The sequence below is a fragment of the Falco rusticolus genome, chromosome 4 (assembly GCF_015220075.1).
Source record: "Falco rusticolus isolate bFalRus1 chromosome 4, bFalRus1.pri, whole genome shotgun sequence".
Lineage (NCBI taxonomy): Eukaryota > Metazoa > Chordata > Aves > Falconiformes > Falconidae > Falco > Falco rusticolus.
In genome coordinates, this window is record NC_051190.1 from 50,205,506 (window position 1) to 50,217,900 (window position 12,395).

Here is a 12,395-nt window from a genome sequence, read left to right on the forward strand (position 1 = left end):
CAATACCTAAACCAGACCCTGCAAACAAAACTGGACAGAGGCAAAATCCAGCAAACAAAATCCAACAAAGTTTCACCTGAGCGTGAGGCAAAATCTGGGCTCTGGGCATCCGCGTAACAGCATATGGATTGGACAATTGTGCACTTCAAATATCCCGGGGGGACTCTGACCCACCAGGGGGACTTCAACCTGCAATGCGATACGACTTCTTTGTAAGCAACCTCAGTGTTTATGACCATGTCGCTGTTATCCCAGAGAGCTGTCACGGAGATTCACCTGGCCAGGGAATCTCAGAACCCTGGCAAAACTACTCCGGTGCGTGCTTGCGGTGCTCACGATTTCTCTGGTCTGTCGAGATTCCGGAAAGCGGGTCCCGTTTGGTCACCATGTTCTGTTACCGAAAATCATAACCAAGAAAGCTCTCTGAGCCAAAGGACAGTTTAGGAAGCTGACAGTGGTTTATTGCCATGCTGGATGCACGGTGGATTTTTCCTCCTAACCCACACACCAAGTTCTCGAGGGTACACATTACAGAGGATAATACGGCACACTGGAAGGACACGCTGGAGCAGCTCAAGGAGAAGGTGCTGCCGACAGAGGCCCATGATGCGGCTGGGTGAGTGCAGTGGGGATGGGGATGGCTTTGGGCATCTCGCCCTGTTCCTTCCAGCTATCCCAGCTGGTGCTCGCGAGGTACCCTGGCATCGGAGCACTTTAGCCAGCAAAGTGTGGGGATGCTGATCAGGAATCAGTGCCTTTTCCTCCCACCGGTAGCAGGTTCCTGACATGAAAGGAGGCAGGAGGAGGGGGCACGTGCAGGACAGAGCCCTCCCAAACCAGAAGTGGGAGTGGGTGCAGAGGCTTTCTGGAGCAAGGCTGGGGGGGGACGGCTCATCTCCCCAAGCAGGGGTGTGACATGCAGTGCTGGGGAGCTGGGTTGTGACCTGCTCTCCTGGCAAGGCGCAGGGGGGTAATTAGCGCTGACGAAGGGATGAAAGCGGTGTGAGGGCTGGTTTGGATGGCAGGCATGGGAGCCTGCGCCCTTCCCCTCGCACCCCTGCGCGCCCTGGGCAGCCACAGGTGTGAGGGTGTCTGCCTGGGGGGACCAACCCTGCCAAGGTCCCTCTGCAGCCCTACGTGCCTGTGGGGGGGTGGGGACCCTTTCGTGGCAGCAGCAGGCAGGGGATGCCTTTGGCTACAAGCCTGTGGGCTTTGGGGCGCTGCTTTGAGCCAGGGTTGGTTGTTTGCCCCCTGTCACCCACCCGTGGCTCCTGCCTTCTCCAGGAGAATTACGGCCATCCCATTGCTGCCGCCGCTGACCCCTGCCTCACTGGGCACCCGGGTGCCATCATCAAGCAGTAGCAACGTCAGCATCACGGCCACAGGTAGGGGACACGGGGACCCATCCCCGGCCCCTGGGGATGTCATACCACAGCAAGGGAGGGCTCTTCTCCGGGTGTGGGCAGAGGGTCTGGGGGTGCCTGGGCAGGGCAGGGGAGCAGAGATGTGCTGGGGAGGGTCAGCTGTTCTTGCCCCAGGCCTGTGGGGTCCTACAGCCTTGCCCGGCGCTGCCCCATCGAGCCCATTTTTCTGCCTCAGTGGTGCAGAAGCCACGTGATGAGCTGTGCCTGGTCTCAGCCTGACCTCAGGTTTGCTGGGGCATCAGGTGCCTCCTGTGAGATAAGTCGCCAAAATTCAGCTCCGCAGCAGCCTCACCCACCGGGTGCTCTACGGCCACTCCAGCCCCCTATCCTGTGCGGCGAATGAAGAGACGGGGCGCAGCTTGATGCAAGCAAATGTCAATTTATTGTACAGAAGCACGTGTTTTTATACACTTTCAGAAACTGCGTGTTTTAAACAGATTGGTTCTTGAAGCTAAGCCTTGCATACTAGGCAATCCCTGATTGGTGGTTAACTACCAGCAATTAACCACAAGGTGTTACCGCTCCTTGGCGCCTTCCTTGGCGCCATCCGTCTCCCACTCCCCTGTGCTCTGCAAACATGCCTCATCATGTTAATTGTTGTCTAGACAAGCTCCAGCACATTCCCCTCCGCTAACTGATTGCCACTCATGGTCCTAGTTTCCAGCCCGCTCCTGCATCGCCCCCTTCCTGTTGCACAAAAGAACCCCTGAAACCGAACAAAAACAAGGCACAAGTAATAGAACAAATAAAAAACCAACTAAGACATATTATCAATGTCAAAATAACCCACTGTCTTTGTTCCGTACAATTTTACAATTTCCCCTTTTTGTTTTTGAACAGCTAGTACCAGGTTTGCCATGTTCTGCAGGGCCCTTGACAACATGACAGCAACCAAGGTAACAGCAAACAAGCAATACTGCCAATTGAGTGAATGGATGCCAAAAAGGCTGACATTTTGTCAGATTTGGTAACATGTTGCTGCAATGGGGCGCCTAAAATCCACCCAGCACATACCATCAAAATCCTCACAGCCATGTCCTTGAACCAACAACAAAAAGCAGTGGCAATTTTGACTCACATTCTGAACTGCCTACCAAACAAGGTGGTTTAACTCTTTAATGCTTTCCCTGCTGTTAATCTGGATAAGAGAAGAACCGCTGCAATACGTTCCCATCATAGCCTCCTACTACATTAGTATCTACAGAAAGACAATTATTGGCATTCAAAGTGAAAAGAATATCAACTTCTTTTGGATTAACATTATACATAGGTGGAAGGGCACACCAAACAAGGACTGGTTCAGTCAACAGGTTCGAAACATTTCTCATGCTGCCGCTGACCTGCTCATCCACTGAACAGCAGAGCAGATGCTCTGTGGTCGCTTCAGCAACATGCACTTCCTCTTCCTCCAGAGAGGGGATGGTGAAGCCTTTGACTCCTGTGAGAATCCTTAGGGGATGTCTGCCGGTTGGTTGGCCTCAAGAGGGGCCACAAGGCCAAACTTTACTTTGTGTCGAGCGTGCATAAATGCTTTCCTTTCTTTCTGGCCAATTTTTTAAAGAACGGGTAGAACACACACACACACAGGCAGGCAAATGAGTGGAAGCATGCAAGTGCCTTTGGGCCAAAGGATGGCAACCGCTTCAGCCCATCTCTACATGTCAGCACATCTCCACCTCACCAGCGCTGAGCGGTTGCAGCCATCACTGCTCCCAGCCCTCGGCCGTGGGGCCAGCCGGCACCAGTGCCATTACCAACGCCACTGCCAAAACCAGCAGCACCTCTGCCCCTGTGCCACTGCATCATCAGCACTGGCAGCTGGTCCGGGGGCTCCTGTTCTGTCTCCTGCATGGGGGCAGTGCCCAGCAGACCCGCTGGCACATGGTGGTGGTGATGCGGGGCCAGTGCTGCAGTGAGATGGTCACCCTCCCGCTGGGGGCTGGTGCCGGTCGGTATCCAGGGAGTATGCCCACAGCCAGCGGGGCTTCGTGGTGCCATTGCGATGTCACTAGTGACGTGAGCCACTCTTTTCACCATCTCTTCGTTCTCTCCCGTCCTTCCCAAGGCTGAATCCCTTAATTAGGAATCTCTTCAGTCATCAATTTTGACAACTTTACAGGGGGTCAGCTTGACCTCACCTTTGTGCACACAAGTTTTAAACATGCAGTTCAACACAAAATGAGAGTTTAGCACTCACTCAGAGGCCCCTAATTTGGGAGTTTATATGACAGAGCAAGTGCTGCCTCCCTGCCCACCCGGTGATCTCTGCTGCAGAGTTGCTTTGGGTTTCCTTGCCCACTCCATTACGGAGCAGCCAGAGCCAGCAGGCTTCTGAACACTGTGGGATTTCTCCTTTCAGGTCTGGTTGATCTGAATGAGGTGGGCACCTGGGGGGCTGCTCCTATGCCAGCCTAAATGGATCTTCCCATGTGCGTGCAGCTGCATTCCAAAGAGCCAGACACGCACATACACACAGAGAGAGTGCCACAATGAATGTGAAGGGCAAAACAGATTGACACAGACAAAGCAATACCTTGACAAGTATCCCTGCAGATGTAGCCACTGCTTACACCCATGTGAATGCAGTCCAGGCCTTTCCTGGGTTTCCACATGTCCTGGTTTCAGCTGGGATAGAGTTAATTTTCTTCTTAGTGGCTAGTACAGTGCTGTGTTTTGCCTGTGATGTGAGAACAATGTTGATAGCCACACTGATGTTCTTAGTTGTTGCTGGGTAATGTTTATACTAAAGTCAAGGACTTTTTGGATTCTTGGGCCTTGCCAGCCAGAGTGCTGGGGGAGCACAAGAGACTGGGAAGGGACACAGCCAGGTCAGCTGCCCTGAACCAGCCAAAGAGGTATTCCATACCATGGGACGTCATGCTTGGTATAGAAAGTAGGAGGGTTAGCTGGGGAGGGATCGTTGCTCGGAGACTGGCTGCGCATCAGTCAGCAGGTGGTGAGCAGTTGTACTGTGCATCACTTGGGGGTTTTTTCTCCTTTTCCCTTTTCCTTTGGATTTTACCCTTTTCCCCCACCTTTCCATCCTAATTGTTACTATTATCATTGTTATTACTGATGTTCTTACCTCTTTATTCTGTTTAAATTATGAAATTGCTCTTATCTCAACCCTCAAGTTTTACATTCCTTTCTGATTCTCCTCCCCAGCCCTCCGGATGAGGGGGAGTGAGCAGGTGGCTGCGTGGTGCTTGGTTGCTGGCCGGCTTTAAACCATGAGACCAGAGGATGAGGCTACTGAAACAGAAACACAGCCTCACTCCCTGGATTCATAAGCACAGTATGTTCGTAGATGCCTCAGATAACAGTCTAGAAATTAAGTCCATGTCATATGTGGGGCTCAAAGCCAAGGCTCCCTCACCAGTGCCTGGTGCAAGCCTTGGGTCTTTCTAGATCTGTGTTTCCTGGGCCCTGAGAGTCCACGTTCAAGTTCGCTTGCGCCTCATACAGATGCACACAGGGATCCCACCAGGAGCGGGCCTAAGGCAGTCTGTGCTTCCAGCTGCCATCCCCAAGGCCCTGAGCCCCGCAATGACCTGCCTTCCCTTGTTCCACTGCACCCTCATCCTTCTTGCTGAGCAGGCAGAGCTTCAGCCCTTTGCTGTGACCCTTTGTGCCCGACTTGTCTGCCTGCAGCCTGCTTCCTCTGGCAGGTGCCAGGCGTGGAAGTCCTGGCCTTGCACACGAGACTGAAGAGGACTGGCGCCTGGTTAGCCACAGAACTGAAACACTTTATTGCAGGGACTCAGCCAGCTGAGCTCTTCCGTTGAGAGGAGCGCGGGCAGGACAGAGCAGGCCTTTGACACTGAGGCTGCCTTTGCATCAGCAGGCATTGCCCCAGCGGGAAATGGTGGTGGTGCACTGCAGCCAGCCCTGGATCCTCTCCGTCCTGCTGATCAAACCTTTTCTCCTATTAGGAACTGCACCAACTTCTGCAGCCAAGAAAGGAAATCCCACAGCTTCTGCACTGGAAGAGGGCAGGGTATAAACCTTCCTGCTTCTGTTGGTGTTGGCCTGTGAACGGGGGTGGAGGTGAAGGCTGGCTGCGGCCTTGCCGTAGTCGCTACTGCTGTGTGCAGGCCCATCTGTTCCAGGATCCAGTTGTAGAAGTGCTGGGTGGAGGTGTAGACTCCGGGCTTCTTTGCTCTCGCACAGCCCATCCCCCAGCTGGTCAGGCCAACAAGCCAGAAGTAGTCAGCGCTCTTGTCTTGGCACACAAGAGGCCCACCGCTGTCCCCCTGCAGCAGAGGAGAGAGGATGAAGGGGTTGTTGGGTGGCCACCGTCAGCCCAGTGGCTGGCTCCTTCCCTCTCATGGCACTTCCAGAGCTGTATTTAGTGGCCAGCCAAGCTCTGGAGAAGCTTTCCTGGGAGGGGGCGGTGGGCCTGTAAGGCAGGGCTCGCTCTCCCTGCGGCACAGTTGTCCTGCAGGTGCTGCAGAAGGATGTTGCACGTTTGGGATGGTGAAGCTCTGGGCTGCCAAGGGCACTGGGTGGGCTTTGTGGACATAGTGCCAGGCCTCTGGGACAAGGCAGGCAGGCCCTGGGCAAAGGCGTGCAAAAGGGGAAGGGGGGTAAGGCCCTCAGCAGTGGGGACACAGCAATGGGAGTGTGAGTGGCCAGGAAAAGCCCGTGACGGTGCAGGTTTGGGCGGTTGTGGCGGGGCTGCCCGTGCTGCCGGGGCTTGGCTTGTAGCACGCTCCTACCTGGCAGGTGTCGATGCCACCCTGCGGATAGCCAGCACAGATGTTGTGGGTGTGGATGGCCCCTCTGTACCAGCCGCTGCTGTTACAGACCCCGGCATCAATGAGGTGGACCTGGGCCTCCTGCAGCACATACGCCGATCCTCCAGCTGTGAAGAGCACAGAAAGGAATGAACACCCAGCAGCTCATTGCCAGTTCTCCTTCCCTGCGTGACTGAAGCCCTATCCCGGGGCTTGGCTTTGCATGTGGGGAGGCGCTGGACCGCTCCTTCCTTTCTGCCTTGCTCTGGGTCAGTGGCTCACGCCCCCCTCTCTAAGAGGCATACGTCCCCACAGCCTGATTCTGGCTTTCGCCTCTGCTGTCAGGAAGAGCAACCTGCCTCCCCAAGCTGGCCAAGCTTGCACTCGCAACGTGACTACATTTTGGGAGCTCACCTCTTGCAATCCTGGCACCCCAGCCACTGACGTAGCACTCTGTCAGCTCCGAGACTCTCAGCGAGGCATCGGGCACGCAGGCAAGCTGTACGTAGCTGTTGCACTGGACAGGCTGCTCCAGTTCCAGCAAGGCAATGTCGTTTCTTTGCGTGACATTACTGTAGTGCTGGTGAACCAGCAGTAGCTTGATGTTGCGCACCTGGGCCTCAGGTCCCAGCTGGGTCAGCTGGGTGGCACCTACCACCACCTGCCACATGGTGATGTTCCTGGAAGGCAGATGGAGAGAGGGCTCAGAGAGAGCAGAGACACATGCTGCAGCAGCACAGCAGTTGCCCTGCCTTCTGCTTGGCAAGGCAGAGAGGAGAGAAGCACTAGGGAGGTTGAAACGGACCACGTGCTCCTTGCGCTCAAGGAATTTCGAACTGGGGACTGCTGGGAAGCAGTGGCATGAGCCCAGCCTTCTCCTGAGCAGCCTCTCAGGTGGCTGCGGAGTGCCCAGGCACTGGGCATACTGCAAGGCAACAGGACGGGAGCATCACGTGCTGCTGTGCTCAGGGCACTTGCTAGTGTGTGGGGCTAGCCCCGATCCCTGGTCCTCCTTACCTGGCCTCGATGAAGCACTGGGCTGATGTGAGGACCCACTGTGGGCTGATGAGGGAGCCCCCGCAGATGTGTGCCATGCCTCCTTCCAAGGGAGCCTGGATGCTGACGATCCAGGGCCAGGCCCCTGGCTGGGCATTTTTGACACCCACGACGTGTGACATACTGTTGTTCAAAGCCGCAGGCTGAAGGCCGCAGGTGCCTCTGTAACCAGAAACTCCATTCTGGTTAGCTCCATGGAAGCTTGTGCCATTCCGGCTGAAGGCCAGCTGTCTTCCCTCCCCTCAAGTCATGGCCAGAAGGGCCAAGGAAACCCGTGGGGCATGCGCCCACTCCCCTTTCCCCGCTTTCTGCTTCACCCGTAGATGAGCTGTGCCGGCAGCCTGCGTGCTGTCAGGGAGCTGAGCCTCCCAGACGGCCTTCAAGAACCTCTGGGGAGGCCATGGGGGACAAGCAGGACCCCTCCAGAGAAGCTCACAAGGGTTGCCCAATGTCCCTCCCAGAGCCTCGGGCCACTTACCCACAGCTATCCCATGTGCCGTGCACAGGACAGCACATGGCCAGCAGGACAACGAGGAGGAGGAGAACATCCATCACTACCAGCACATGTGGCAGCTGCAAGAACGAAGGCTTGTTGCCACCAGTACGGCCACCGACAGAGTGCCCGCAGGATTCCCGTTCCTGGGGTTCCCTTGGACGCGGGGCTGATGTCACAGAGTGCCTGGTTCCAGGTGCTGGGCGTGGTGGCGGTGGGGGAGGGATGGGGGGCAACAGGAGGGGTTCCAAGCAGGACTGGAGGCGGAAGCTGGGATCGCACACCCCTGACAGAGCCCCACGCAATGCCCTGCTTGCACGATCAGGGCGGGCAGGCCCCGTGGCAGGCAGCAGCGCCTGGCTCCCAGCTCTGCCTGCTAACAGCTCACAGGGCAACACCCAGCGTGGCCTCGCAGCCTCTTTGGGGAGTTCCCTGCCGCCCTGCTCTCTGCAGCCCTGTGCCACCGGCTCCTTCCCAATAAACAGACACACAACAAAGAACACAATGACTACAGCAGCATGCGCGTGCTTGGGTGTTGAAGAGCCAATCTGTTGATGGCCGCGGCAGCCAAGCAGTGCTGGGCAAGCCAAATAAGCCAAGCACAGCCCAGCAACGTCAACCTTCCTGCACAAAGCACAGTGAAATGCAGGTGCAGCACACTCCTCACTGGCCATGTCAGCCACAGCAACGCGCTCTGGCAGGCGTCGTGTCCTTGCTGTCTGTGAGTTGGATTGCTGTTCTTGGCACCCACTGACCATGGCACTTGTGGGAAGGGCAATCAACATGAAGCTCTAGAGAGAGAGAAGGATGCTCCTGCTCTCAGCCCAACGTGCCATTGTTCGCAGCTTTGCAAATGCTTGTGCTGCGATGGAGAGACGGGATGCAGCTTGATGCAAGCAAATGTCAATTTATTGTACAGAAGCACGGGTATATATACTTTCAGAAATCGCGCTTTTTGAACAGATTGGTTCTTTTGAGATAAGCATTGCATACTAGGCAATCCCTGATTAGTGGTTAACTACCATCAATCAACAGCAAGGTGTTATCTTTCCTTGGCGCCATCCTTGGGGCCATCCATCCCCCACTCCCCTATGCTCTTTCAATTGCTGTCTAGACAAGCTCAAGCACATTCCCCTCAGCTAACTGATTGCCACGCATGGTCCTAGTTTCCAGCCCGCTCCTGCATCTCCACCTTCCTGTTGTAGAAAAAGAACCTTTGAAACCAAACAAGTAAAAACAAGGTATAAGTAATAGAACAAATATAAAAAGCAACTAAGACATATTACAATGTCAAAATAACCCACTGTCTCTGTTCCGTACAATTTTACAATTTCCCTCTTTTTGTTTTTTGAACAGCTAGTACCAGGTTTGCCATGTTCTTCAGGGCCCTTGCAAACATGACAGCAACCAAGGTAACAGCAAACAAACAATACTGCCAATTGAGTGAATGGATGCCAAAAAGGCTGACATTTTCTCAGATTTTGATAACATGTTGCTGCAATGGGGTGCCTAAAATCCACACAGCATATACCATCACAATCCTCACAGCCATGTCCTTGAACCAGCAACAAAAAGCAGTGGCAATTTTGACACAGGTTCTTAACTGCCTAACAAACAAGGTGATTTAACTCTTTAATGCTTTCCCTGAACATACCTCTGGGGTCATTCCCTTCATTCCCTCTTTTTTTATGCAACCAGAGACACTTTACCATAACAGAGAAGCTCCTATTTACATCTCTGAGCCCGGACACAAACCACAGTTGTATGCTCCACCAGGCCCAGGGCAAAAATCATTCATATGCAGACACCTACTAAACACTAGATAACCATGTTTATCATAGCGACTCCCAAAACCCCTCATTTAAGCGTTTCCCACTTGCATTCCTGCCACCAATCCCTCAGACCCCCTCTCACCCTCCCCAAAAATACAATCAATGCATTGGGAGAGATGGGGGGGGGGGGGAAAGGTCTAGCTATTTTCCCAGATCTATAGGACCTGGATCAAAAGGTTTGTCCGTGTTGTCCTGTTCCTGTGCTTGGTCCTGTGTTGTGAGGGTTGCTGCAACCAGTGACAGAAGCTTTGGGGGCAGAGGAGGTGTGGACAGAATCGCCATTGTTGACAGTGTCTTGAGAAGAGTTGCGCTGTTGGTGGAATTTACAGCTTCGAAGTCTCTAAAGTTTCTTGGCTGCTCACCTGTCTCGATGCAGGTTGTCCGCCTGGTCCAGCCAGCAAGATGATCATTCAGCCAAGACGTCTCCTCCGGAATACATCCCTCTTCCACGAGCTGTCTTTTTTCCATCATTATTCTTCCAAGGCTTTGGAACACCACCATAGGGGTCACCATTTGAGGAGACTGAGGCACGGACTCCCGGATCTGACTAGAAGATCCTTCATGAGTCCATATACTTCTCTCATAGGGGAAGACACCTGACTCCCAAGTTTCCCACAGCTCACCTCTTAATTCCAGAGGGACTTTTTTTTTCAATTCCTGCTTCCTTTCAGCAGCTCATTCAACATTCTGTGGGATTTTCAGCCTGCCGCTCAACCTGGTGGTTCATAAACCCATCACGTCAGATCCCTAAACATATCACATCAGGGTCACCAATTTGCTGCGATGGAGAGACAGGATGCAGCTTAATGCAAGCAAATGTCAATTTATTGTATAGAAACATGGGTATACTTTCAGAAATCACACTTTTTAAACAGATTGGTTCTTTTGAGCTAAGCATTCCATACTAGGCAATCCCTGATTGGTGGTCAACTACCATCAATCAACAGCAAGGTGTTATCTTTCCTTGGCGCCATCCTTGGGGCCATCCATCCCCCACTCCCCTATGCTCTCTCAAATGTTGTCTAGACAAGATCGAGCACATTCCCCTCAGCTAGCTGACTGCCATGCATGGTCCCAGTTTCCAGCCCGCTCCTGCAAGCTTGCGTCACTCTCATCTGATCAGTCTGCCTTCTGCCGCTGACTGGAGGAGCCTTGCTCACTCTCCTGCTGGAGTGCAGGAGAGAAGCAGGAGCCAGGCACGTGCATTGCATTTGCACAGCAGGGCTAGGTCCCTGGAGGGTCGAGAGCCGTGGCTTGAAGGATGGCAGCCTCCAAGCTTGTGAAAGGTGCGGCAGCTCCCTGCTGCCATCCTGGCTTCTGTGGCGAGGCATAAGGCGCACAGCGGAGGGAGCAATTGGGTCCCGAGGAGGAGGACCACACAGGCTCTGTCTGAAAGTGGAAGAGCTGCTCTCAAGGCCCTTGAGGTGCAGCAGGGCTTCCTAGGCCCCAGAACTGGCCTCCAAGCAAGCGGGCTCAAGGCTGCTTTGTGTTTTGAAAAGGGACCGGCAGCCGGTTCCCACGTGTCTGCTGAGAGCAGGCAGAAGGCAGCCTTGGAGAAGACAACTTGTCTGCTGGGGAAACCCTGCTCTTTCAGCACCGGTTTTGGCAGGTGGCTAGTGGGGAATGCCGTCAGAGGTGGCCACACTTCACAGACGCTTGAAGGAAGAGATTGGGGTCATTTGGTGGAGAGGACTCTGGCAGGGACAGCAGTTCCCAGGCAAGCCCGTCAGTAATGGCACACAAGTCCAAGGTGACCTAGCTAACAACACCCAAAGACTATGTGTGTTGACAGATGGGGCAAACCTGGGAGCAAAGGGGGGGAAAAATAACTGGGGTTGGCCCTGTCTCTGGGAGGAGAGCAGGGCTGAGAGAGGCAGGACTCAGGGAAGATGAGGGGCACGTATAAGCACGGCAAATGGAGAGAAGGGGGGATCAAGGAGCCAGGATTCAGGCATGTGGATGGCCTGCGGTGTCAGCCGACGTGCTTGCTCAGCCCCAGCGTCCCCACCTTGCAAGAGGACCAGGCCTGCCAACCACTGGCCACCTCTCCACCTCCCAGAGGCAGGAAGGACTTGGAGGTGCTTGAGCATGCATGCCCTCAGCTGCTGCCCACCTAGGCATGCCCCCCCTGCGGGAGCTGCAGAAGGGCCTGCCTCTGAAGCTGCCAGGACCGTCCTCCTCTTGCTCTGTGCTTGGGCCCCGGCAAGCCATGGTGCTGCAGCTCCCAGCTCTGTTCCTACCCAGGACTGCAGGGCATGCCTCCAGCTGAACTGGGATCTCTGGAAACATGGGCATGCCCTTTGCTTCCTCTTGATCACGCAGTGAAAGGAGTTCTTATGGCTCTGCGGATGATGCTGGAGCATGCTCCCTCCCCAAGCAAGTCCGGCTTTCTGTCCAGAGGCCTCAGGTGTTCCTCGTAGCACAGAGCGCAACTCCCCTGCACTCCTAGCAGGCTTGGTAATGTCCCCAACACACAGCTTGCTACCTCAGCACTCCAATAGTGAGAGGTGTCACCGAGGCAAAGCCACTGCGGAGCCCTCAGGCTGAGCGTGGTCAGTTGTGGGCAGAAGGGGGTCTGCTGGCTCTGCGACAGGGATCCCATGTGGAGCAACCTGCGGTGACGCAGTTGGAGGCAGACTGAAAAAACACTATGTCTGCGTGGCTGGGTTTGGACAAAATGGCCTTTCTTGTTTATACAAATATTTTATATAGCTTAGACAGTACATGTGTCAGTCCCTGATAGATTTTTGTGTTCGTCTTCTTGCTTGCTATTTGCTGTTGCTGTACGTACCCGTATGCTGTGGCTCTAAATTCCAGTTCTTCACATGCTGTTGACATACCTGACAATTTGTGG

The 12,395-nt window shown here is 54.4% G+C and overlaps 2 protein-coding genes across 2 annotated transcripts in view; one reads left to right on the top strand and one right to left on the bottom strand.

The window, feature by feature from the left end:
* Positions 1 to 12,395, top strand: part of LOC119145944 (acrosin-like) — a 60,901-nt gene that overhangs the window by 26,338 nt on the left and 22,168 nt on the right. The window lies entirely within an intron of this gene.
* Positions 5,150 to 7,334, bottom strand: LOC119145949 (acrosin-like). The gene is made up of 4 exons (XM_037382805.1): positions 7,178 to 7,334; positions 6,575 to 6,840; positions 6,143 to 6,288; positions 5,150 to 5,677 (listed from the first exon to the last, which is right to left on the bottom strand). The coding sequence occupies exons 1-4, from the start codon at positions 7,252 to 7,254 to the stop codon at positions 5,336 to 5,338; spliced, it is 831 nt and encodes a 276-aa protein (XP_037238702.1). The 5' UTR covers positions 7,255 to 7,334; the 3' UTR covers positions 5,150 to 5,335.